Source organism: Biomphalaria glabrata, chromosome 18, assembly GCF_947242115.1.
Source record: "Biomphalaria glabrata chromosome 18, xgBioGlab47.1, whole genome shotgun sequence".
NCBI classification, from domain to species: Eukaryota; Metazoa; Mollusca; class Gastropoda; family Planorbidae; genus Biomphalaria; species Biomphalaria glabrata.
The window spans coordinates 23614042-23639509 of record NC_074728.1 but is presented as its reverse complement, the minus strand read 5'-3'; the positions used below and the strand labels follow the sequence as shown (position 1 = coordinate 23639509).

At 40.3% G+C, this 25468-nt stretch overlaps 1 protein-coding gene across 2 annotated transcripts in view; it reads left to right on the top strand.

Moving 5' to 3' along the window:
* Positions 1-25468, top strand: part of LOC106078059 (uncharacterized) — a 53496-nt gene that overhangs the window by 6669 nt on the left and 21359 nt on the right. For both annotated transcript variants that reach the window (XM_056017060.1, XM_056017063.1), the window contains exons 4-13: positions 3002-3099; positions 5955-6107; positions 7222-7359; positions 8765-8826; positions 11622-11750; positions 12771-12949; positions 15686-15843; positions 18378-18479; positions 21066-21252; positions 23019-23109. In XM_056017060.1, coding sequence (XP_055873035.1) covers positions 3002-3099; positions 5955-6107; positions 7222-7359; positions 8765-8826; positions 11622-11750; positions 12771-12949; positions 15686-15843; positions 18378-18479; positions 21066-21252; positions 23019-23109 — 1297 coding nt within the window. The remainder of the gene's footprint in view (positions 1-3001; positions 3100-5954; positions 6108-7221; positions 7360-8764; positions 8827-11621; positions 11751-12770; positions 12950-15685; positions 15844-18377; positions 18480-21065; positions 21253-23018; positions 23110-25468) is intronic.

Sequence of the window (25468 nt, the reverse complement as noted above, 5' to 3'; positions counted from 1 at the left end):
AGGTCTGCATGTGGGTAGTTGAGACCTATTCCTCGTTGCTACGTCAAAGGTCTGCATGTGGGTAGTTGAGACCTATTCCTCGTTGCTACGTCACAGGTCTGCATGTGGGTAGTTGAGACCTATTCCTCGTTGCTACGTCACAGGTCTGCATGTGGGTAGTTGAAACCTATTCCTCGTTGCTACGTCACAGGTCTGCATGTGGGTACCTTAGACCTATTCCTCGTTGCTACGTCACAGGTCTGCAAGTGGGTAGTTGAGACCTATTCCTCGTTGCTACGTCACAGGTCTGCAAGTGGGTAGTTGAGACCTATTCCTCGTTGCTACGTCACAGGTCTGCATGTGGGTAGTTGAGTCCTATTCCTCGTTGCTACGTCACAGGTCTGCATGTGGGTACCTTAGACCTATTCCTCGTTGCTACGTCATAGGTCTGCATGCGGGTAGTTGAGACCTATTTCTCGTTGCTACGTCACAGGTCTGCATGCGGGTAGTTGAGTCCTATTTCTCGTTGCTACGTCACAGGTCTGCCTGTGGGTAGTTGAGTCCTATTCCTCCTTGCTACGTCACATGTCTGCATGTGGGTAGTTGAGTCCTATTCCTCGTTGCTACGTCACATGTCTGCATGTGGGTAGTTGAGACCTATTCCTCGTTGCTACGTCAAAGGTCTGCATGTGGGTAGTTGAGACTTATTCCTCCTTGCTACGTCAAAGGTCTGCATGTGGGTAGTTGAGTCCTATTCCTCGTTGCTACGTCAAAGGTCTGCATGTGGGTAGTTTAGACCTATTCCTCGTTGCTACGTCACAGGTCTGCAAGTGGGTAGTTTAGACCTATTCCTCGTTGCTACGTCACAGGTCTGCAAGTGGGTAGTTTAGACCTATTCCTCGTTGCTACGTCACAGGTCTGCATGTGGGTACCTTAGACCTATTCCTCGTTGCTACGTCACAGGTCTGCAAGTGGGTAGTTTAGACCTATTCCTCGTTGCTACGTCACAGGTCTGCAAGTGGGTAGTTTAGACCTATTCCTCGTTGCTACGTCACAGGTCTGCATGTGGGTACCTTAGACCTATTCCTCGTTGCTACGTCACAGGTCTGCAAGTGGGTAGTTTAGACCTATTCCTCGTTGCTACGTCACAGGTGTGCATGTGGGTACCTTAGACCTATTCCTCGTTGCTACGTCACAGGTCTGCAAGTGGGTAGTTGAGACCTATTCCTCGTTGCTACGTCACAGGTCTGCATGTGGGTACCTTAGACCTATTCCTCGTTGCTACGTCACAGGTCTGCAAGTGGGTAGTTGAGTCCTATTCCTCGTTGCTATGTCACAGGTCTGCATGTGGGTAGTTGAGTCCTATTCCTCGTTGCTACGTCACAGGTCTGCAAGTGGGTAGTTTAGACCTATTCCTCGTTGCTACGTCACAGGTCTGCATGTGGGTACCTTAGACCTATTCCTCGTTGCTACGTCACAGGTCTGCAAGTGGGTAGTTTAGACCTATTCCTCGTTGCTACGTCACAGGTCTGCAAGTGGGTAGTTTAGACCTATTCCTCGTTGCTACGTCACAGGTCTGCATGTGGGTACCTTAGACCTATTCCTCGTTGCTACGTCACAGGTCTGCAAGTGGGTAGTTTAGACCTATTCCTCGTTGCTACGTCACAGGTGTGCATGTGGGTACCTTAGACCTATTCCTCGTTGCTACGTCACAGGTCTGCAAGTGGGTAGTTGAGACCTATTCCTCGTTGCTACGTCACAGGTCTGCATGTGGGTACCTTAGACCTATTCCTCGTTGCTACGTCACAGGTCTGCAAGTGGGTAGTTGAGTCCTATTCCTCGTTGCTATGTCACAGGTCTGCATGTGGGTAGTTGAGTCCTATTCCTCGTTGCTACGTCACAGGTCTGCATGTGGGTAGTTGAGACCTATTCCTCGTTGCTACGTCACAGGTCTGCATGTGGGTAGTTGAAACCTATTCCTCGTTGCTACGTCACAGGTCTGCATGTGGGTAGTTGAGACCTATTCCTCTTTGCTACGTCACAGGTCTGCATGTGGGTAGTTTAGACCTATTCCTCGTTGCTACGTCACAGGTCTGCATGTGGGTAGTTGAGACCTATTCCTCGTTGCTACGTCACAGGTCTGCATGTGGGTAGTTGAGACCTATTCCTCGTTGCTACGTCAAAGGTCTGCATGTGGGTAGTTGAGTCCTATTCCTCGTTGCTACGTCACAGGTCTGCCTGTGGATAGTTTAGACCTATTCCTCGTTGCAACGTCACAACCTGTGGGTAGTTTAGTCCTATTCCTCGTTGCAACGTCACAACCTGTGGGTAGTTTAGTCCTATTCCTCGTTGCAACGTCACAAGCTGTGGATAGTTTAGTCCTATTCCTCGTTGCTACGTCACAGGTCTGTACGACGTGGCAACGAGCTATTGGTCTAATCTGCCCACAGGCTGTGACGTTGCAGGTCAGTTTTCAGGCCCCCTATAACGAATGGTCTAGATTCATAACCAATGAATATTCACATTTGACTAGAGTAACACCTTTAGTAAAATCACTCAATTTAGAAAGCCTTCAGGACAGAAGACTTAAAAGTAAAGTAGCAATCATACATAAAACACTGAACCATAATCTTCAAATACTAAAAACAAAATTTAATAAAATGCTCCAGAAAGACACAATGATAAAAGCACATTCCTTGTCCCATATGCTAGGACAAATTTGTACAAATACCCCTTCTTTCCTAGTGCTATTAGAGCATGGAATGGGTTGCCTGAGCTAGCCAGGAAAACCAGTGACTTGGCAGAATTTAAGTCATTGGTTAATATGCATGACTAAATGCATGACGCGTAGGACGTAATCATCTTCTTTTTTGAAGTAACGTCTGTATTATATAAGATAAGATACGATTGAATCGGGAATACTTTTAGGAGAAAAGACCAGAAGATATTGACACTGCATCGATATTTCATTAATACGTACTAGGATAAAAAGACTTCTTTATATTGTGTTGCTCACAAACAGGTCATCTTTGAAGATTACTGGACAAAGGACAAAATATACGAGCAGTTCATTATATCACGAGAGATCAGGAAATATTTCACCCTCAACGAATCAGCAAGGTGAGGCAATCCTATATGGAATCTAAGGGCAGATAATTAAAGAAAATCAGATTAAAATACACTTTAAACGTGTCTTTTGTAGGCTAGGATAGCGTTTCTCAAACTGTAACAAGGGGGCTGAGACAGTGGCGTAGCTAATATGGGGGGAGGAAGGGTCCAAATGTGAAAATCCCACCTGCCCCCACTTAAAAGGAGCCCCCAAATGAGTGTCCGAAGTTTTTTTTTTTTTTACATTAAATATTACGCCATTATCTCATGTCATGATGTCGAATGCCATAGTGCAGGGGTCCCTAAAGAGATCAAGCCCCCCCACCCGAAGACCCCATTTCCCTAGCTACGCCACTGGAATGAGGGTGCGGACGAGCAGAATCAGAAAAAGACAGAGAAGACACAGCCAGTGTAGTAACCTAATCAAAGGCTACAAGAGAACAGGTCTTTATCTTGGGTTATTGTACAAGAATGACAAAACAGTTATAAATAACACAGTTAACACACACACGCGCTGACCTGGACACCACGATTATTGTAATACACCAGTACAGGGCAGTTCACAACACACAACGAGAAACATGAACACACAACAGCCAGTCAATATGAAGTTACAAATCCATGTTTGAATATTAACTAAGTAGGTCTGCGATGACGCAATGAACAGATTTCGAATAATTTAATAGAAAAAGTTTTATATCTAATTATGGTGATTTGTCACAGCCTATAAAACAGTCTGCGTCTTGTGGCTTTTTGAGATAAAACGTTTCTAGTTGTCTTCGTCTGTGTCTTTGTCCGTTTTTCATTTGTGTCTCAGTCTTCAAATCGGACATAAATATATTGCACAAGTGTAAGGTCCGACATCGCACCTCGATCTTGCATCGAATGTAGCATAAGCATTACTGTCTAGCGGGTCTAGCGTCGTGTGACCATCTTGCATCTTGCCTGTCTTGCATCTTGCATCTTGCCTGTCTTTTATCTTGCATCTTGCCTGTCTTTCATCTTGCATCTTGCCTGTCTTGCATCTTGCCTGTCTTGCATCTTGCCTGTCTTGCATCTTGCATCTTGCCTGTCTTTCATCTTGCATCTTGCCTGTCTTTCATCTTGCATCTTGCCTGTCTTTTATCTTGCATCTTGCCTGTCTTTCATCTTGCATCTTGCCTGTCTTTCATCTTGCATCTTGCCTGTCTTTCATCTTGCATCTTGCCTGTCTTTCATCTTGCATCTTGCCTGTCTTTCATCTTGCATCTTGCCTGTCTTTCATCTTGCATCTTGCCTGTCTTTCATCTTGCATCTTGCCTGTCTTTTATCTTGCATCTTGCCTGTCTTTCATCTTGCATCTTGCCTGTCTTTCATCTTGCATCTTGCCTGCATTGCATGTTGCCTGTCTTGCATCTTGCCTGCATTGCATCTTGCCTTTCTTGCATCTTGCCTGTCGTGCATCTTGCCTGTCGTGCATCTTGCCTGTCTTGCATCTTGCCTGCATTGCATCTTGCCTTTCTTGCATCTTGCCTTACTTGCATCTTGCCTGCATTGCATCTTGCCTTTCTTGCATCTTGCCTGTCGTGCATCTTGCCTGTCTTGCATCTTGCCTGCATTGCATCTTGCCTTTCTTGCATCTTGCCTTACTTGCATCTTGCCTTTCTTGCATCTTGCCTGTCTTGCATCTTACCTGTCTACATCTTGCCTGTCTTGTATCTTGCCTGTCTTACATCATGCCTGTCTTGCATCTTGCCTGCATTGCATCTTGCCTGCATTGCATCTTGCCTGTCTTGCGTCTTGCCTGCATTGCATCTTGCCTGCATTGCATCTTGCCTGTCTTGCATCTTGCCTGTCTTGCATCTTGCCTGCATTGCATCTTGCCTGTCTTGCATCTTGCCTGTCTTGCATCTTGCCTGCATTGCATCTTGCCTGCATTGCATCTTGCCTGTCTTGCATCTTGCCTGTCTTGCATCTTGCCTGTCTTGCATCTTGCCTGCATTGCATCTTGCCTGTCTTGCATCTTGCCTTTCTTGCATCTTGCCTGTCGTGCATCTTGCCAGTCTTGCATCTTGCCTGCATTGCATCTTGCCTGTCTTGCATCTTGCCTGTCTTGCATCTTGCCTGTCTTGCATTTTGCCTGTCTTGCATCTTGCCTGCATTGCATCTTGCCTGTCTTGCATCTTGCCTGTCTTGCATCTTGCCTGTCTTGCATTTTGCCTGTCTTGCATCTTGCCTTTCTTGCATCTTGCCTGTCTTGCATCTTGCCTGTCTGCATCTTGACTGTCTTGTATCTTGCCTGTCTTACATCATGCCTGTCTTGCATCTTGCCAGTCTTGCATCTTGCCTGTCTTGCATCTTGCCTGTCTTGCATCTTGCCTGACTTACTTCATGCCTGTCTTGTAAGTTTCCTGTCTTGCATCTTGTCTGTCTTGCATCTTGCCTGTCTTGCTTCATGCCTGTCTTGCATCTTGCCTGTCTTGCATCTTGCCTGTCTTGCATCTTGCCTGTCTTGCATGTTGCCTGTCTTGCCTGTCTTGCTTCATGCCTGTCTTGCTTCATGCCTGTCTTGCTTCATGCCTGTCTTATCTCGTGTCTATCGAGCACCATGTCTTGCCTATAACTTGCCACTGTGTCAGTGTTATCTGCCTTAGTGTCTGCCTAAGTGTCTCTGTCTGCTAAGTGTCAGTGACTGTCTGAGTGTCACTGTCTGTTTAAGTGTCAATGTCTGATTAAGTGTAACAGTTTAAGTGTAACTGTACCTAAGTCTCACTATCTGCCTAAGTCTCACAATCTGCCTAAGTCTCACTATCTGCCTAAGTCTCACTATCTGCCCAAGTCTTACTATCTGCCCAAGTGTCACCGTTTCACTCCGTGTCTCTGTCAAGCACCAGCCTCACCACCTATCACTTGAAAGGCACAGACACCTTCAGTCTGACAGTCGTGGCTGAGAATGTCTTTGAGGACAACAGGTCTCTAAGCAGCTTCCAGGCTGTGCCCGTTGCCGGCTGGGGGAACGAATACGTCGTTATGACTCTACCGTAAGTTAACATCTTAGTGGTCCCCAAACTACGACCCGCGGGCTACATCCGGTCCTTGACATTGTACCCGCTATTGCAAGTTAACATCCTAGTGCAGTGACGCTCAAACTACGACCCGCGGGCTATATCCGGTCCTTGACATTTCTGCCCACTAATCACAATAAAGACGCAGAAGCTGATGAGGTTCGTGTAAGAGAAATGTAGCACCACTATCAAAATGTTATAGACAGGAAGGGGTCTTTTTTTACCAGAAGAAGAAATTATGAGAACCAAAAATATTATTCAATCACAATTTTTTTCCCCTTACCAATGTAATAGAACATAGTGTAATAATCAAAGGATATTAGCCCTAGGTGCTATAATTGTATCTACAGAAAATTTAGATTTGTCTGCATGATTTCGTTCTTAGGTATTAAATAATTGACTAATTGGTAACTTTTTTGGCTGGAGGGGTGGTGCTTCATGTATTGTCTTCGCCTATGAATACTTGTGCAAAGTTTCAACTTGATTCGAGAATGGGTGTTGGAGAAATAATGTCTTCAAACTTTTTAACCAGACAGACTGAAGTCAGGTTTGTACAAAGTAATTTTTCTTTGGCTTGTAGATAAAAATTAAAAAAATTGATGAAATATGATTTTTTTAAAAAAATAACACTACCCAGTTCAGTTAGTTTCAACATATTATTTTTTTTCTTATAGTCATTTCTACAAGACCACATAATCTATCGAAATATAAATATTCCTAATTCTAATTGTTATCTAAGCCCTACCTCTTTCGGCAGTGGCGTAGCTAGGAATTCGCCATCATTTGGGGGCCCGGGGGCTTGACCTCTTTGAGGGCCCATACATTTTGCCTAATATTTAATATTTAATGTAAAAAAAACAACACTTATTTGAGCCCCCCCCCCCCTTAAGTTGGTGTTCGGAGGATTTTCCAATTCTCTCCCTCCTCCCCCCCCACTTGGCTACGCCGCTGCGCTTTCGTGTTATCTATTTATTTTGTTTTTTTTATAGCTAACGAACTAGGATATATTTATAAAGTAGAATTTAGTATTTCTATTTCACAACAAAAAAGGATTTTTTTCTTTCATTGCTTGTGGTTCTCTATCTTTCAGGTTTCATCCGTCCATTATCATTGTCACCATCTTTGACAATAAAATCAGCATCAGAGTGAGAAGCTCCGCGTTTCAATTCCATGTTGTAGACAAACTGAACGTGAACCAAACGAAGACGTTGGACGTTTTAATTAAATCGTAAGTATTCTCTCAAACGTCACGGAGACACTCCCCCAGATATCGTCTGCTGTGAGAACATGATTGTACCACAGAAGAAAATTAAAAACATTCAGTAATAATAGACCCTGGATGACCAACATTTAAAATTAACATTCAGTCGTCATCGAGAAGTTCATAGAAGTCTATTTATAAAGCGCTGGTTATGAGTGTGAAGAAGTGTTTTCGTGTGTGAATGTCGTTCGTATGTGCATCTAAAGTGTGCATCTATGTTGTTATTGTACATAGTTACGCTGAGGTTGTAGTCAAACCGAATTTTCATTTGATTGGATCAATAAAAGTTATCTTATCTTATCTTATCTGAAATGAGTATTCTTATATAGTACTAGTAGATGGGGTTTGTACACAAGATATCGACTGTTATTTAAATCAGCATTCTATTAAAGTAGACCTACATGAATAGTATTGCAGGATATCTTTGCAATTAAAAATGAGAAATCTACCATACTGACTTTATATGACATTAGTTGGAGAAAGTAAAGGTGGTTGGTCACATGACAGCCTGCTCGTTAACCATTGTTCAGAGGAACAGATGACCTAAACATTATCTGCCCAAAAGTAAAGTTCCCCTTTCAGACCTTGCGATCTATATGGTACATTACCCCAACTTAAGTTAGTTACCCATTATAGTTGGGTGGACGCGACCTAAAAATCCCGAAATTAAAAATCCCAGTCTTCAACGAGATTCAAACCCTGGTACCTCTGGTCCGTAAGCCGAGCGCTTAACCACTCAGCCACCGCACCTCCGCCCTAAAGATGGCAAGGTATGAATGGGTGCTGTTACTTAAAGGCACAAAAATGTTTACAAAATCGCCAGAAAAGTTGAAATGACATAGGTCTAGACATATGAGGTACAATACTTGAAAACTACTCGAAATGAGACGCGGTGGCAGAGATGGTAAATCGCTTGGTTTCCGAACCGGGGGTCCCGGGTACGAATCCTGGTGAAGAATGAGATTTTTAAATTTCGCGATCTTTGGGCGTCCTAATCCATCCAGCTCTAATGGGTATCAATTATATCAATTATAAGAGATCCGTTAGGCCAGGGGAGGCGCGATGGCTGAGCGGTAAAGCGCTTGGCTTTCGAACCGGGGGTCCTGGGTTCGAATCCTGGTGAAGACTGGGATTTTCAACTTTAGAATCTTTGGGCGCCTCCTAGTACGTCCAACTCTTATGGGTACCTGACTTTAGTTGGAGGAAGTAAAAGCTGTTGGTCGTTGTGCTGGCCACACAACACCCTTGTTAACCGTAGGCCACAGAAACAGATGACCTTTACAATATCTGCCCTATAAACCACAAGGTTTGAAAGGAGAACTTCTTTTTTTAAAAAAATTCGTGATGTCAATGTTTTTGTTCCAATTTTCAGGTATAACAGTTACAGCATCGATGCTTGTGGCATAGGCAAGGCTGACCTCAGAGATTTGCATGGTAAGAGAAATAACCTTCTGATCTCTGCTTGTGGTCCCTTCCAAGGGAATAGGTCAGCTTTCTCCAGACGTCTCGGTTCTGGGCGAGTCTCTCCAACTGTCCCCACCTCTTGCCCCATCTACCAGGCATCTAATGGCATTCAGATATTTGACTTGAAATGCGTAATTAGTTAGCATAACATGTTATATCCAGAAGGTAACGTGGATCAGGGCCGGTCCTAACAGTTGCGGGGCCCTATGCCAAACTGATTTCGCGGGGCCTAGTCTGGGGATAATATGTGAAAATTAAGATTTTGTATTAGGAAAAAAAAATCGACTTTGAATTTTATTATTTTATTTATTCTTTACTAAGTACAAAATCGCGATCAAATGAACTTTACTTTACGAACCTTGCAACCTATGACATATTTATATGCCAGTGACTATAAAAGTAAATAAAATATTGGAACTTCCGATTGAGGTGAAAATTCGCCCGATTATTACATTTTATTACATGAAAGCTGACAATGCCTTTTTTCTTTTATCGCGCGTAAGATTGGGCGTTTTCTGCAATGAACGAAACCCACAAATGACAATTTAGTGTATTTTTCAGGAGATTTTAATAAATTCAGGAGATTTCCATGAATTTTTCGTATATATTTTGCAATTTCATTATTACTCCTAGAATTAGCGCGGGGCCTATGAAAGCGCGGGGACCACTGCGACCGCATAGATTGCAGTGGCCTAAGACCGGCCCTGACGTGGAACGTATAATCTTGTCGTGGTATAGACATGTTTATGATTCTCACAAACCTTTGAGTTTTTCTTCTGTTTGATGGATTTCGTTGAAGAAAAACAATTGTAGTCACGGGGAACGTCAAAATGACTTTATATTGCTTTTAACTCTTTCATTCCTAATTGACGATACCAACGTCGATTTGAATCCATTAAACTAAATAAATGTTTGGATTTATAAACTTTAACTTGTGTTGTGTAAAAAACAGTATGCATTCTCTATAATTCGATACCAAATTTAACATTTTTTGATGGCTAGCAAAATGTTATTGAAATTTAATCTGAGCAGCATAGTGACATACAAATGAGCAAAACTAAATAATACTATGGAAACAAGGAAGATAATTACGGAGAGAAAGAGTTAAGATATATTTTTAAGAATATTTCAAATATGTGAAGAGGTTAGCTATTGGTTGGTGGCTATGCAATTTGAATGATGAAAGATAAGCAGCAATGTCGTCAGCTGCATTGGGTAACACAGGCGACTCCAGGTTGCCTGAGTGAAAAGACGTGTATTTTTTTGTAGTTAGTTACCATCTGAACAAAATAAATTCCACACAACTCCCCCTTTGTAGACACTGCGCCCATCCTTTGAAACCGTAAACCATATCCTCTTTGAATGCCCCTTCCTAATCCACCTTAGGCAGACCCTACTACCGCTCCAGCCCTACACAACCAACACCCTGTACGGCAGTGCTGAACAACTGAAGAAAACAGCACACTATTTCTCCTTGGCACAGTCTGCAAAAGAGCTCACAGTTCAGCAGCAATAAAGCTGGCTAGAAGAAGAAGAAGAAGTATTGAGTTAGATTTTGTTCAAAATATCATTTTATATTATTACTAAAGTCTACAAGATTTTTCATTTCGTCTCAAGTTGATCTTGTCTATATTGTAAAAAAAAGTTATACATAATATTGTTCATAAAGAAGTTATGCAACCTATTTTAAGTTTTATAAGTAAAAGATATATTACACCTACAGCGGTTTAGTTGTCTACCAGAGGCACAGTACTGCATGTCAATGACCGTCCACAATAATACACAGGGCCGGATTTTGACTTGATAAGGCCCTAAGCTATTTGGGATATTAGGCCCCTATGTAGTCAACACAAAGCAATTTATTAATTTGCCTTTTCTTCATAACTATATTTGGATGCCCCAGTGCAGTTTTTTGACAGTGGTTAGCAGGTCATCGTGGGGTCCAACCACTATATTAATCCGGTATCTAATATTTTTGTATGTGATACCTAGGATCTTTCTGTAGAATTAAGCGATGTAATAAAAGAACTTGACCTATCATTAATATCCGGTTTCTGATTGGCAACCCTTTATTTTTCATTCGCATTTCTGGTGGTCCGAAGTTCGGTTTTAAAGCATAATTTTCTTGAGATTCTAATAAATTTTTTAAACAAATACTCGTTCCTAACCTTTGTTAGGGCATACACAGGCAGTTCATTGTGTGCAGGCTGGGCAGTAAAGCGTTAAATCATCTATGCATTTGAAGTCTGACCCGCAATTGGAAATAGCTATCTTCTATATATATAATTCTCTTCTTCCCTCAACAGTTTAAACGATTATAAGGAGTAAAGGAAAGATCACTCTTTTATTTTTGCAACTCGGACGGAGGGAGTTATCCTAGGTAATTTAAGAGTGAAAAAAAAGAAGACAATTTTCGTCTGTATATTTCAGGAGATTTGTATGAGTTTTCAAAAGATTTAAATTATTTCCAGGACTTTCTCGTATACTTTGCAATTTCAGAAGATTTCCAGGACCTCCTGTTAAATCGACAGGAGGCCGCGGGAAATCTGTTAAGTTATAAAATGGTTTAATTTAATAATTTATACACCTAAAATTAGTGCGGGTCCTATAAAAGTGCTGGTCCCACTGCGGTCGCAAAGGTTGCAGTGGCCTAAGGTTGGCCCTGCAAAATAGCGGCGTATGCTACTCCGCCGGTCGACTAGTTTATTATAAGATAAGAAAACTGCTTATCTCAATCAAAGACTAGTCTTAACTCTCTTGTTCAGGAACGCTGATTAAAGGACAGTATGCATTTGGAGTCATTATTGGAAGTTGTTACACAGAGCCTAACAATGCTCCTTGCAAGTCTGGCGAAAAAAACTCTGACATTTATCAGACCACTGACATGATTACTGGTAAGTCTGCAACTCATAAGAAAATTTTTAAAATCTTCTGTATATATAATTCTCTACGTCGCCAAACCATGCGGGGCACCACGCACTCACGCCGACTCTCTAGCCCTCGATGAAAAAAGTCATGGTAAGATAACTCTTTGATTTCTGCAAGTCGGACTTGTAGATATTTAAATCTAGAACCTCAACCTGACAGACGTTACTTCCAAAGAAAAGATAATTACGCCGTTCGCATTTCAGATCTAGTGTTACTAAACATACTAATCAATGACTTAAACTCTGCTACGTTGTTTGTTTTCCTGACTGATTCTTTTCTCTAATTGCAATATGGAAAGCTTGAACATGTTACATACCTACAAGTAAATTGTTGGATCAAATTCGAGAATTTTATTAATTTATTAATATTTAGTTACTTGTGTGTGTTTTTCCCCCAAACAAAAATGAATGACAAATAGAGAGATCGATATTGAAAGTTATAAAGGGGGGGGGGGAGGTAGGACCTTTGATATAAAAACAACTCCGAGTACTGTAAGGAATTGTGTCAATTCAAAGAAATTGTTCTTATAGTACGCAGCACTGAAAAAAGGTCAAAGGTAATTAGGAAACGCGTGGGATATGTAAGAGGTGTCGAAGGGTTCAAACCCTTTTATTTTAAAAATAAAAATAAATATGATTTTCTTATTGGAAGGGGCGGTAGTGTGGGGGGTTGAATGTAAGGATAGTCCCTACCACCACCAATTCTTGGATCCACCCCTGGCCTTTTTACTTTGCTTAGCTTGATCTAAATCCCAGACGCTTAATTTAATTTAATCTCCCCTTTCAGACCTTGTGATCTACAGGGCAGTTGATGTAAAAGTCATCTGTTTATGTGGCCCACGGTTAACGAGGGTGTCACATTGCCAGCACAACGACCAACAGCCTTTACTTAATTTAATTAAGTTCACTCCAATTCATTTCTAAAGAGACTTACAACGTCATAGTACAATAATTTAAAAACAATTTTTGCCAAACTTTATATTCTAGAAATGCATTTGCCTGTTGGAAGTTTCGGATTGGATTTCGTTGTATTCGGCTTGCCGTCAGCCCGAGGTTCTGGCAACCATTTTATTATGGCCTCAAGGGAGCAAACCGAAGTGTCGATGTCTGGACCTGCAATCAAAACCCGAAAGTGGAGTTTAAGTGAAAAGGGGGAGGTCACTCAAGTAAGAACGTAGAGGTGAATGGCGCGTGAATTCAATTTGTTTGACTTATATTTGTTTTTCTTTGTTTATATTTCTTTGCTGTTGTTTTCATTTCATGAACCAAAATAAAAACAAAGCCCACAAACTTAGCTTAGTTTTTGTAAGGCTTGTAACTTCCGTCCTGGGATCATATTCTTGGTCCAAGTATTGTCCTCATTGTGAAAATGTCCGACTTTTATTCGGTTTTGATTTTCATATTGATGTTACTATTGTCGAAAGTGGAAATGAATATTACTACTCCACTACATATAATCCCTAATACTCCACTACCTAGTACTCATAGTACTCCACTAATCTACTACCTATCCAAGTACTCCACTACCTATAATTCCTAGTACTCTACTACCTATATATCTAAGTACTCCACTACCTATATCTCCAAGTACTCAACTACCTATATCTCCAAGTACTCCACTACCTATCTCTCCAAGTACTCCACTACCTATATCTCCAAGTACTCCACTACCTATATCTCCAAGTACTCCACTACCTATCTCTCCAAGTACTCCACTACCTATATCTCCAAGTACTCCACTACCTATATCTCCAAGTACTCCACTACCTATATCTCCAAGTACTCCACTACCTATATCTCCAAGTACTCCACTACCTATCTCTCCAAGTACTCCACTACATATATCTCCAAGTACTCAACTACCTATATCTCCAAGTACTCCACTACCTATATCTCCAAGTACTCCACTACCTATCTCTCCAAGTACTCCACTACCTATATCTCCAAGTACTCAACTACCTATATCTCCAAGTACTCCACTACCTATATCTCCAAGTACTCCACTACCTATATCTCCAAGTACTCCACTACCTATCTCTCCAAGTACTCAACTACCTATATCTCCAAGTACTCCACTACCTATATCTCCAAGTACTCCACTACCTATCTCTCCAAGTACTCCACTACCTATATCTCCAAGTACTCAACTACCTATATCTCCAAGTACTCCACTACCTATATCTCCAAGTACTCCACTACCTATATCTCCAAGTACTCCACTCCCTATCTCTCCAAGTACTCCCCTACCTATATCTCCAAGTACTCCACTACCTATCTCTCCAAGTACTCCACTACCTATATCTCCAAGTACTCCACTACCTATATCTCCAAGTACTCCACTACCTATATCTCCAAGTACTCCACTACCTATATCTCCAAGTACTCCACTACCTATCTCTCCAAGTACTCCACTACATATATCTCCAAGTACTCAACTACCTATATCTCCAAGTACTCCACTACCTATATCTCCAAGTACTCCACTACCTATCTCTCCAAGTACTCCACTACCTATATCTCCAAGTACTCAACTACCTATATCTCCAAGTACTCCACTACCTATATCTCCAAGTACTCCACTACCTATATCTCCAAGTACTCCACTACCTATCTCTCCAAGTACTCAACTACCTATATCTCCAAGTACTCCACTACCTATATCTCCAAGTACTCCACTACCTATCTCTCCAAGTACTCCACTACCTATATCTCCAAGTACTCAACTACCTATATCTCCAAGTACTCCACTACCTATATCTCCAAGTACTCCACTACCTATATCTCCAAGTACTCCACTCCCTATCTCTCCAAGTACTCCCCTACCTATATCTCCAAGTACTCCACTACCTATCTCTCCAAGTACTCCACTACCTATATCTCCAAGTACTCCACTACCTATATCTCCAAGTACTCCACTACCTATATCTCCAAGTACTCCACTACCTATATCTCCAAGTACTCCACTACCTATCTCTCCAAGTACTCCACTACATATATCTCCAAGTACTCAACTACCTATATCTCCAAGTACTCCACTACCTATATCTCCAAGTACTCCACTACCTATATCTCCAAGTACTCCACTACCTATCTCTCCAAGTACTCCCCTACCTATATCTCCAAGTACTCCACTACCTATATCTCCAAGTACTCAACTATCTTTAATTCCCAGTACTCCACTACCTATATCCAAGTACTCCACTACCTATAATTCCTAGTACTCTACTACCTATATCTCCAAGTACTCCACTACCTATATCTCCAAGTACTCCACTACCTATATCTCCAAGTACTCAACTATCTTTAATTCCCAGTACTCCACTACCTAAATTCCAAGCGTCTCAAAAGCCCCTGACAACCAAACCAACTCCTTGCCTTCACGCGTGTCTCAAATATAAAGCATAAGGGAGGTAAAAGCGGTCCATTGGAGCCTAAACAAGTAAACTTTGAGTAGGAGCTGTTCTGTAGCCTCGGAAGGTTACACACCTAGGAGAAGAAACACTCTGAATCGAAACTTAAAAGATGGGAACACTTCATTATTATTCAAAGTAATCAGTTATGAAACAAATCGCATCATAAAAATAAATCACTGACAGCACTTATTACAATTGAAACTTTCTACACTTTTTGAGATATGGGGGCCCTTTATAAGATCAGATTTTTTAGATATTAAATGCGCGTGCTAAATTTTTTTTTTTTGGGGGGGGGGGGAGGGGGGGAGGAGTCCTTAAGCTATTGCTTACATTGATTATAGGGGAATCCGTCTTTGCCTTTATAAGTCTAGATATTATATCCGAGTGGTAAATATTTCTTGGGAGCCCTAAACATTAGAGAATAACTGATTACTGAATTGCGACCTCCAACAGTTCAGATGAGACTAAACAAGGCTTTGATTTCCTCAGATACCGGAAGTCTGGCAGCCCATGTTGTTATTGAGTGACAAGCCCATTTGTGTTTACTTTATCCTCCTAAGCTCCTGTGATGACGCCACAGAAGCGCTAGGAGGCGCCCTCAGCCTAATTCTACCCGTTTCTCTTCATATGGACGCTTACTTCTGGCAGTGAGTCCGAACTGTTATGGTCACTACATTCGTTGAATGTCATTGTTTAAATGATGTCATTTTTAAATCATGGTTAAATTTCATGCTTTGTTTATCATAGTTATAGTTCGAATGCTATCATTTAAAAGTGTTTAGTTTAAATATTATAGTTTAAATATTCATATTCCAAACGTCGTAGATGAAAAGTCTAAACATCATAATGCGAACATAATTTAAAAGTCATAGTTCAAATGTTATCGAGGCGCGGTGGCTGAGTGATAAAGCGTTTGGCTTCGGAACTGGGTGTCACAGGTTCGAATCCTGATGAAGACTGGGATTTTTAACTTCGGGATCTTTAGGGCCAGCTCTAATGGTTACCTGACATTAGTGGGTGAAAAGTAAAGGCGATTGGTTGTTGTGCTGGCCACATGACACACTTATTAACTGTTAGCCACATAAACAGATGACCTTTACATCATCTGCCCAACAGAACGTGAGGTCTGAAAAGGGAACTTTACTTTACTTTATTGTTATGCTATTGCGAAAAGAGTTTCAAAAATTGGCTTCGATGTATTTTGTTATTTTTAAAAAATCTGGTTAAATATCAACTCCAGTTTACTTACTCACTGTTCTATTCCGAATGTCTTCGATTAATTGTTATTTTTAAATTATAGCTTTAAATGCCTTTAATGTCCTATTTAAAACACCTTAACATACATGTCACAGTTTATATTTCAAATTATAAATGACATATTTTAAATGTCATGGCTTAATAGAAGTCCAAACAGGTACAGACCGTAGTTAAAATTTTTGATTTTTAAACGCCATAAAGGAGTCATAATTGAAATATCATATTTATAGTTTACTAGCTTGTTTGCTGTTGTTTTTTCCCTATAGTATTCAGTCTATTAGTTTTGCTTGTTGGTAATTAAATAATATTTCTGTTTCATTGTTGCAATACTTTAAATATTCTATAATAATAATAAAGGTCAAGGGTCACAGAGCATGCTAAAAGCATGAATGTTTGCGATTTAAAAACAAGAAAAAACGTAATAAATATTTTAAGGAAATGATTCTCTAAGGGAGGGACATATCACATACAACTATATATCTCAATAATGTAGAAAATATTTCCCCTTTTCGATATGAAACAAAATATTTAATTACCAATAAATAATTAATTGGTACATTTTTTAATTGATTCCTGTGTTGTAAGACACAAACAATTTTTGTTTAAATTTTCAACCTAATCCGAGAATGGGTGTCGGAGAAATAGCGTGTTAAGGTAATTAAGGGGCAAAAACCCTACAAATTTAGCCATATCTGTAAATACTAAAGGATTAATTTTCCTTTTTTGTATCACCAGAAAATAATTAATTTCTAGTAAATACTTAGTAACTAGTTGATTTTTAGCGGCTTCCGAAAGAGGAAAAGATGCTATTACTTTTGTGTGAAATGTCTGTCCGTCCGTCCGTCCGTCTCGTTTAGATCTCTTTAATAAAAAAAGATATTAAAAATCCGACATCATGATATTTTAGACCTTTCAAAGTTCTAATGCAACGGTTACCTTTTTTCTATTCTGAAAGTGAAAAATTTAATCTTGAAAAGTAAACAACGCAAGCCGTTTTTTTTTTTATAACAATACACCATTTTTACAACTTTTCACTATTAAAAGCAACAAATGCAGGAGATTATATAGTTAGAGATATATCTATTTACCATATTTTTAACACATTTATGTAAACGATTTTAGAATTTTTGTCAAAATTTTTTTTTTTTTTTTGTAAATGAATTCCCAAGTTTTGTAAGTTCTGTAATACTAACTACTACATTAACAAAAAATGGTTACTATTTTTTTCAAAGAGAAACAATCTATTTAAGATGCATATAAGTGAAACATAGTTTAAAACTACAATAAATAAATACCATCATTAAGAAACTTAACTAGCGTAATACAGACAACACTTATTGAATGATGCTTTAAATAAGAGATTGACCCTATACAAAACAATTAGATCAATAAGATACGTATTATATGAAATTAGTTAGGCCAGGTTCACATCTAACTTCACCTTCACTTTCACCTATTCCTTGGTCTGCTGGACCGTTGGGGCTCCACACAAGATCTGTCAACCTTCTTTCTCCATTCTTCTTTCATTTGCCTTTTATAGAATTTCATTCTGATATTCTTTCTAAAAACATTGAAACCTGCCTTTTTAGCTGTCTGAGTGGACCACTTCGGGTGGGGGGGGGGGGTCAATTTTGAGTTTGTAATTCCAAACAAACTGTCTTTGTAACCTTGTTTTTTTATTGATTTATGTCTATGCCAATGAATAATTGTTCAAAGTTTCAACTTGAGCCGATAATGGGTGTGGAAGAAATAACGTGTAGACACTTATTACCCCAGACAGACAGGCAGACAAATATAACGTTTGTAAAAAGTAACAATAATAATATAATGACCTCTTAAAATTCCACGACGTATGATAATACATCTTCATGATCCAATGTAAAATGTAATACTAAACGAAGCACATTCTTTGACATTGTAAAAGCACGCAAAGTCTGGAGGAATACATGACACATTACCTCTTCTATTTGTGGAGGAAGGAGGACAATAGCGTGATCTTGGAACTAGATGATGTTGTTATCAGGAGGTAAATATAGATCTACAGGTAACGTCATTAGAGGTGATAACACCTGCCACCCTTGCTGGTTGGGAGTAATGTCATATGTACAAGCAGCTCCTATCCCTGCTGTCTTAATGGTAATGTCATATGTACGAGAACCTCTTATCCCTGTTGTTTTGGGGGTAATGTCATATGTACAAGCAGCTCCTATCCCTGCTGTCTTAATGGTAATGTCATATGTACGAGAACCTCTTATCCCTGTTGTTTGGGGGTAATGTCATATGTACAAGCAGCTCCTATCCCTGCTGTCTTAATGGTAATGTCATATGTACGAGAACCTCTTATCCCTGTTGTTTTGGGGGTAATGTCATATGTACAAGCACCTCCTATCCCATCTGGTTAAGGGTAATGTCAAATGCATAGCACCTCTTATCCACTGCTGGTTGGGGATAATGTCATAGGCACAAGCACCTCCTATCCCTGCTGGTTGGGGATAATGTCATAGGCACAAGCACCTCCTATCCCTGCTGGTTGGGGGGTAATGGCATATGTTCAACTTATCCCAGCTGGTTGCGGAGGTAATGTCATATGTACAACTTATCCCTTCTGGTCGGGGGAGGGGTAATGTCATGTGTACAAACACCTCTTATTCCTACAAACATTTGTTGTCCCTGCTGGTTGGGGGTAATGTCCTATGTACAAACATTTGTTGTCCCTGCTGGTTGGGGGTAATGTCCTTTGTACAAACATCTGTTTGTCCCTGCTGGTTGGGGGTAATGTCATATGTACAAACATTTGTTGTCCTGCTGGTTGGAGGTAATCTCCTATGTACAAACATCTGTTTGTCCCTGCTGGTTGGAGGGGGTAATGTCCTATGTACAAACATTTGTTGTCCCTGCTGGTTGGGGGTAATGTCCTATGTACAAACATTTGTTGTCCCTGCTGGTTGGGGGTAATGTCCTATGTACAAACATTTGTTGTCCCTGCTGGTTGGGGGTAATTTCCTATGTACAAACATTTGTTGTCCCAGCTGGTTGGGGGTATAGTCCTATGTACAAACATTTGTTGTCCCTGCTGGTTTGGGGTAATGTCCTATGTACAAACATTTGTTTGTCCCTGCTGGTTGGGCGTAATGTCCTATGTACAAACATCTGTTTGTTCCTGCTGGTAGGAGGTAGTGGCCTATGTACAAACATTTGTTGTCCCTGCTGGTTGGGGGTAATGTCATATGTACAAACATTTGTTGTCCTGCTGGTTGGAGGTAATGTCCTATGTACAAACATCTGTTTGTCCCTGCTGGTTGGGGGTAATGTCATATGTACAAACATTTGTTGTCCTGCTGGTTGGAGGTAATCTCCTATGTACAAACATCTGTTTGTCCCTGCTGGTTGGAGGGGGTAATGTCCTATGTACAAACATTTGTTGTCCCTGCTGGTTGGGGGTAATGTCCTATGTACAAACATTTGTTGTCCCTGCTGGTTGGGGGTAATGTCCTATGTACAAACATTTGTTGTCCCTGCTGGTTGGGGGTAATTTCCTATGTACAAACATTTGTTGTCCCAGCTGGTTGGGGGTAATGTCCTATGTACAAACATTTGTTGTCCCTGCTGGTTTGGGGTAATGTCCTATGTACAAACATTTGTTTGTCCCTGCTGGTTGGGCGTAATGTCCTATGTACAAACATCTGTTTGTTCCTGCTGGTAGGAGGTAGTGGCCTATGTACAAACATTTGTTGTCCCTGCTGGTTGGGGGTAATGTCATATGTACAAACATTTGTTGTCCTGCTGGTTGGAGGTAATGTCCTATGTACAAACATCTGTTTGTCCCTGCTGGTTGGGGGTAATGTCATATGTACAAACATTTGTTGTCCTGCTGGTTGGAGGTAATCTCCTATGTACAAACATCTGTTTGTCCCTGCTGGTTGGAGGGGGTAATGTCCTATGTACAAACATTTGTTGTCCCTGCTGGTTGGGGGTAATGTCCTATGTACAAACATTTGTTGTCCCTGCTGGTTGGGGGTAATTTCCTATGTACAAACATTTGTTGTCCCAGCTGGTTGGGGGTAATGTCCTATGTACAAACATTTGTTGTCCCTGCTGGTTGGGGGGTAATGTCCTATGTACAAACATTTGTTGTCCCTGCTGTTTGGGAGTAATGTATATTAATATCTGGGACTCAGATTATTAATATGCCCAATTTTTTATTACGTAGGTAGAGTAGGTTCAGACTTTGATGATAATTTTAATTATATATAACCATTACAACCATAATTAATACTATGGGCGTGGTGGCCTAGTGGTAGAGCGCTTGGCTTCCGAACCCCCGCCCCCTTCACTTTTCTCAACCAATATGTCAGGTACCTATTAGAGACTTAAGGGCTTCCTAAAAAGGCCAAAGTTAAAACAATCCGAGTCTGCAGTGAGATTCGGATCAGGGTACTCTCGGTCCGGAAGCAGAGCGCTATACCACGCAGCCAACACGCCCTGCATCAAGTCTCATCAGCCTTAAACACACACGCACACACACACGCTCTCACACACAAAAACATCAACAATACCGTCATGTAATCAGCGCTGATAATTCATCGAGTTTTAAACCCATTTCGTTCCACAGGTACCTGCGGAACGTCTCCTACATACCCACCTTCATGTTCACCTGGGAGGCCGGGGAGGTGGAGATCTCGGAGGGGCCCCATCAGTTCTTCAGCCGCTCAGGAGTTAAATTCGGAGTTTATCTTTACGGCTTCGGCGAAACCGTGGCTTACATGCACCTGGCAGGATTTATTTCCCGTAACTCGTTGGTACTTGTAGTGTTGCTCATACTGCATGTCTTATCTTATCTTATCTTATCTTATCTAGCTTATTTGCTCATACTGCATGTCTTATCTTATCTTATCTAGCTTATTTGCTCATACTGCATGTCTTATCTTATCTTATCTAGCTTATTTGCTCGTACTGCATGTCTTATCTTATGTTAATTTATCTTATTTTATCTTATCTTATTTGCTCATACTGCATGTCTTATCTTATCTTATCTTATCTAGCTTATTTGCTCGTACTGCATGTCTTATCTTATCTTATCTTATCTAGCTTATTTGCTCGTACTGCATGTCTTATCTTATGTTAATTTATCTTATTTTATCTTATCTTATTTGTTCTTACTGCATTTTTATCTTATCTTATTTGTTCACACCGCATCTTATCTTATTTGCTCATACTACATTTTATCTTATTTGTTCGTATCGTATCTTACCTTATCTCATTTGTTCGTACTACATCTTAATTATTTGCTCGTTTTGCATCTTATCTTATCTTATCTTATCTTATCTTATCTTATCTTATCTTGTCTTGTCTTGTCTTGTCTTATCTTGTAAAGTACAGGCGTACCTTCAAAACAGACGATAAATACGACCTAAGCGTATCTAAGTGTAAATGTATGTTTATCACATGCCTTTTCAAATGGAAAAAAATGTCTGCAATAATGCTCGCTATAAATGAAGGTTATTTAATATTATTTCTGATGTTCTTTTATGATGTTCGAGCTAGTAATCGAACAGCATGTTCGCAATAGATGTTCGCTGGTAGTTTTGCTTTACATCTCGGTCCTTTCCGTTCGCTGTAAATGTGTTCCCGTTACAAGGTTAGAGTAACATGTTAGCTGCAGACATTGTCGCCCAACTTGTTTACTCAAAATATGCACCTTAGAGGTTCGCCTTATATGTGCGCTCTCAAAATTCTAGTGTAAAGTAAAGTTCCCCCTTTCAGACCTTACAATCTATAGGGCAGATGATGTAAAGATCGTTTGTTTCTGTGACCACGGTTAACGAGGTTGTCATGTGGCCAGCACAACGGCCAACCACCTTTTACTTTTCCCCAAATAATGCCAGGTACGCATTAGAGTCCTAAAAATCCCGTAATTAAAAATCCCAGGTTTTCACCAGGATTTGAACTCGGGACTTCAGAAACCACCGCGTCTTCAACATTCTAATGTGTCATGGAATTTCAGCCTTGTATCCTTTTTTATTATAGGCCTTGTAGGTCCATTGTATGTATGTTAGCTTCGAAGGATATTTTATTAAACACAATAGCATCTGTCAAAAAAAAAGTTCCCCTTTCAGACCTTGTGGTCTATAGAGCAAGTGATGTAAAGGTCATCTGTTTCTGTGGTCTTCGGTTAAAAAGGGTGTCATGTGGCCAGCACAACGACCAACTGCCTTTACTTTTCCCCTACTAATGTCAGGTACCATTGGAGCTGGGTGGACTCAGGGGCGCCCAAGGATCCCGAAATTAAAAGTCCCAGTCCTCCAGGATTTGAACCCGGGACCCTCGGTTCGGAAGCCAAGCGCTTTACCGCTCAGCCACCACGCCTCCATCAGCATCTGTGCTACAACAGAAAATTATTATTTGCAATATTTATCTTCCTTTTAATGTAAATCAGTAGAAGTTTGACTTGATTAAACAATAGAATTAAAAAAAAAGGATAAGGTATGATACTAGAATTTATAGGTTCTGTGAGATAATACTAGGCTGCAGCAAAGGGAGATAACGCTTCACGATGTATCCTCAGGGCTGTGTGGCGAACGGTGTACCTGAGCCTGGTGATTTAATAGACAACGACTGTGATGGGTGGATCGACGAAGAAAGGAATGACAGTACTGGTCAGTGGCCCATTAATAAGTCTCTAAACATAAATATTCTCTATATTTTTTGCCTTATAAGCTTAGAATACCTAGTTCCTTTGTTTTGGGACTTTTAAATTACAGACTTCTTGAGTCTAAGATCCTGGATTTTAATAGTCCTGGAGTGTAAGACTTCTGGAGTCTAAGATCATGGATTTCTATAGTCCTGGAGTGTAAGATTTCTAGAGTCTAAGATCCTGGATTTCTATAGTCCTGGAGTGTAAGATTTCTAGAGTCTAAGATCCTGGATTTCTATAGTCCTGGAGTGTAAGACTTCTGAAGTCTAAGATCCTGGATTTCTATAGTCCTGGAGTGTAAGATTTCTAGAGTCTAAAATCCTGGATTTCTATTGTCCTGGAGTGTAAGATTTCTAGAGTCTAAGATCCTGGATTTCTATTGTCCTGGAGTGTAAGATTTCTAGAGTCTTAGATCCTGGATTTCTATAGTCCTGGAGTGTAAGACTTCTGAAGTCTAAGATCCTGGATTTCTATAGTCCTGGAGTGTAAGATTTCTAGAGTCTAAGATCCTGGATTTCTATAGTCCTGGAGTGTAAGATTTCTAGAGTCTAAGATCCTGGATTTCTATAGTCCTGGAGTGTAAGACTTCTAGAGTCTACGATCCTGGATTTCTATAGTCCTGGAGTGTAAGATTTCTAGAGTCTACGATCCTGGATTTCTATAGTCCTGGAGTGTAAGACTTCTGAAGTCTAAGATCCTGGATTTCTATAGTCCTGGAGTGTAAGATTTCTAGAGTCTAAAATCCTGGGTTTCTATTGTCCTGGAGTGTAAGACTTCTAGAGTCTAAGATCCTGGATTTCTATTGTCCTGGAGTGTAAGATTTCTAGAGTCTTAGATCCTGGATTTCTATAGTCCTGGAGTGTAAGACTTCTGAAGTCTAAGATCCTGGATTTCTATAGTCCTGGAGTGTAAGATTTCTAGAGTCTAAGATCCTGGATTTCTATAGTCCTGGAGTGTAAGATTTCTAGAGTCTAAGATCCTGGATTTCTATAGTCCTGGAGTGTAAGACTTCTAGAGTCTACGATCCTGGTTTTCTATAGTCCTGGAGTGTAAGACTTCTGAAGTCTAAGATCCTGGATTTCTATAGTCCTGGAGTGTAAGATTTCTAGAGTCTAAAATCCTGGATTTCTATTGTCCTGGAGTGTAAGATTTCTAGAGTCTAAGATCCTGGATTTCTATTGTCCTGGAGTGTAAGATTTCTAGAGTCTTAGATCCTGGATTTCTATAGTCCTGGAGTGTAAGACTTCTGAAGTCTAAGATCCTGGATTTCTATAGTCCTGGAGTGTAAGTTTTCTAGAGTCTAAGATCCTGGATTTCTATAGTCCTGGAGTGTAAGATTTCTAGAGTCTAAGATCCTGGATTTCTATAGTCCTGGAGTGTAAGATTTCTAGAGTCTAAGATCCTGGATTTCTATAGTCCTGGAGTGTAAGATTTCTAGAGTCTACGATCCTGGATTTCTATAGTCCTGGAGTGTAAGATTTCTAGAGTCTAAGATCCTGGATTTCTATAGTCCTGGAGTGTAAGACTTCTAGAATGTAAGAGTGCAAGAGTCTAAATCTTCACTCAATGCAGTTGCCACAGTTTGTTGTGATATTAGATTTTAATGTCCAAGAAATCTTTCTTCAGTTTTAAAATCCTTGAAATTTATAGTAATGGACTCTCATTTAAAAAAAAAACAGGATATATTCACAGGTGATATTTGATACATATCATAACTTTATTCTTTTCGATAGCATTGTAATAAGCTGAATTCTTGGTTATTTGATACAGGATGAAATCCTTGTTTAACTGGGTGTTGGTTTCAATTAGTAAATTTTTCTTTAAAGTAAAAGCTTGTGTTTATTTGCCCTCAAAATGGCGACTCGTCAGCAGAAGATATTTTTAGTGCTTAAAGTAAAGTACCCCTTTCAGACCTTGCGATCTATGGTGCGGATGATGTAAAGGTCAAATATTTCTGTGGCCCACTGTTACCGAAGGAGTCATGCAGTCAGCACAACGACCAACCGTCTTTACTTTTCCCCAACTTATGTCAGTACCCATTAGAGCTGGATAGACTTAAAAACGTGCTATACACAAGGCTTCGAACCGGATCCCCGGTTGGAATCCTAACTGACAGCCAAGGAAAAAAAAAGATGTAGATCTCAGAAATCTCATATCCTAAGCTTTCTTAGTTTCAAGGGTGCCCCAGATAGATCTGCATAGATTGTAATAAAAACAGTTTTAAAAAAATCTAAAAAATGTTTTGTAAATTAAATTTGCGTATTTCGGATGTTCCTTCAGAGTCGAAGATAATTTACTTCCTAGTCCAACTCTACCGCAGA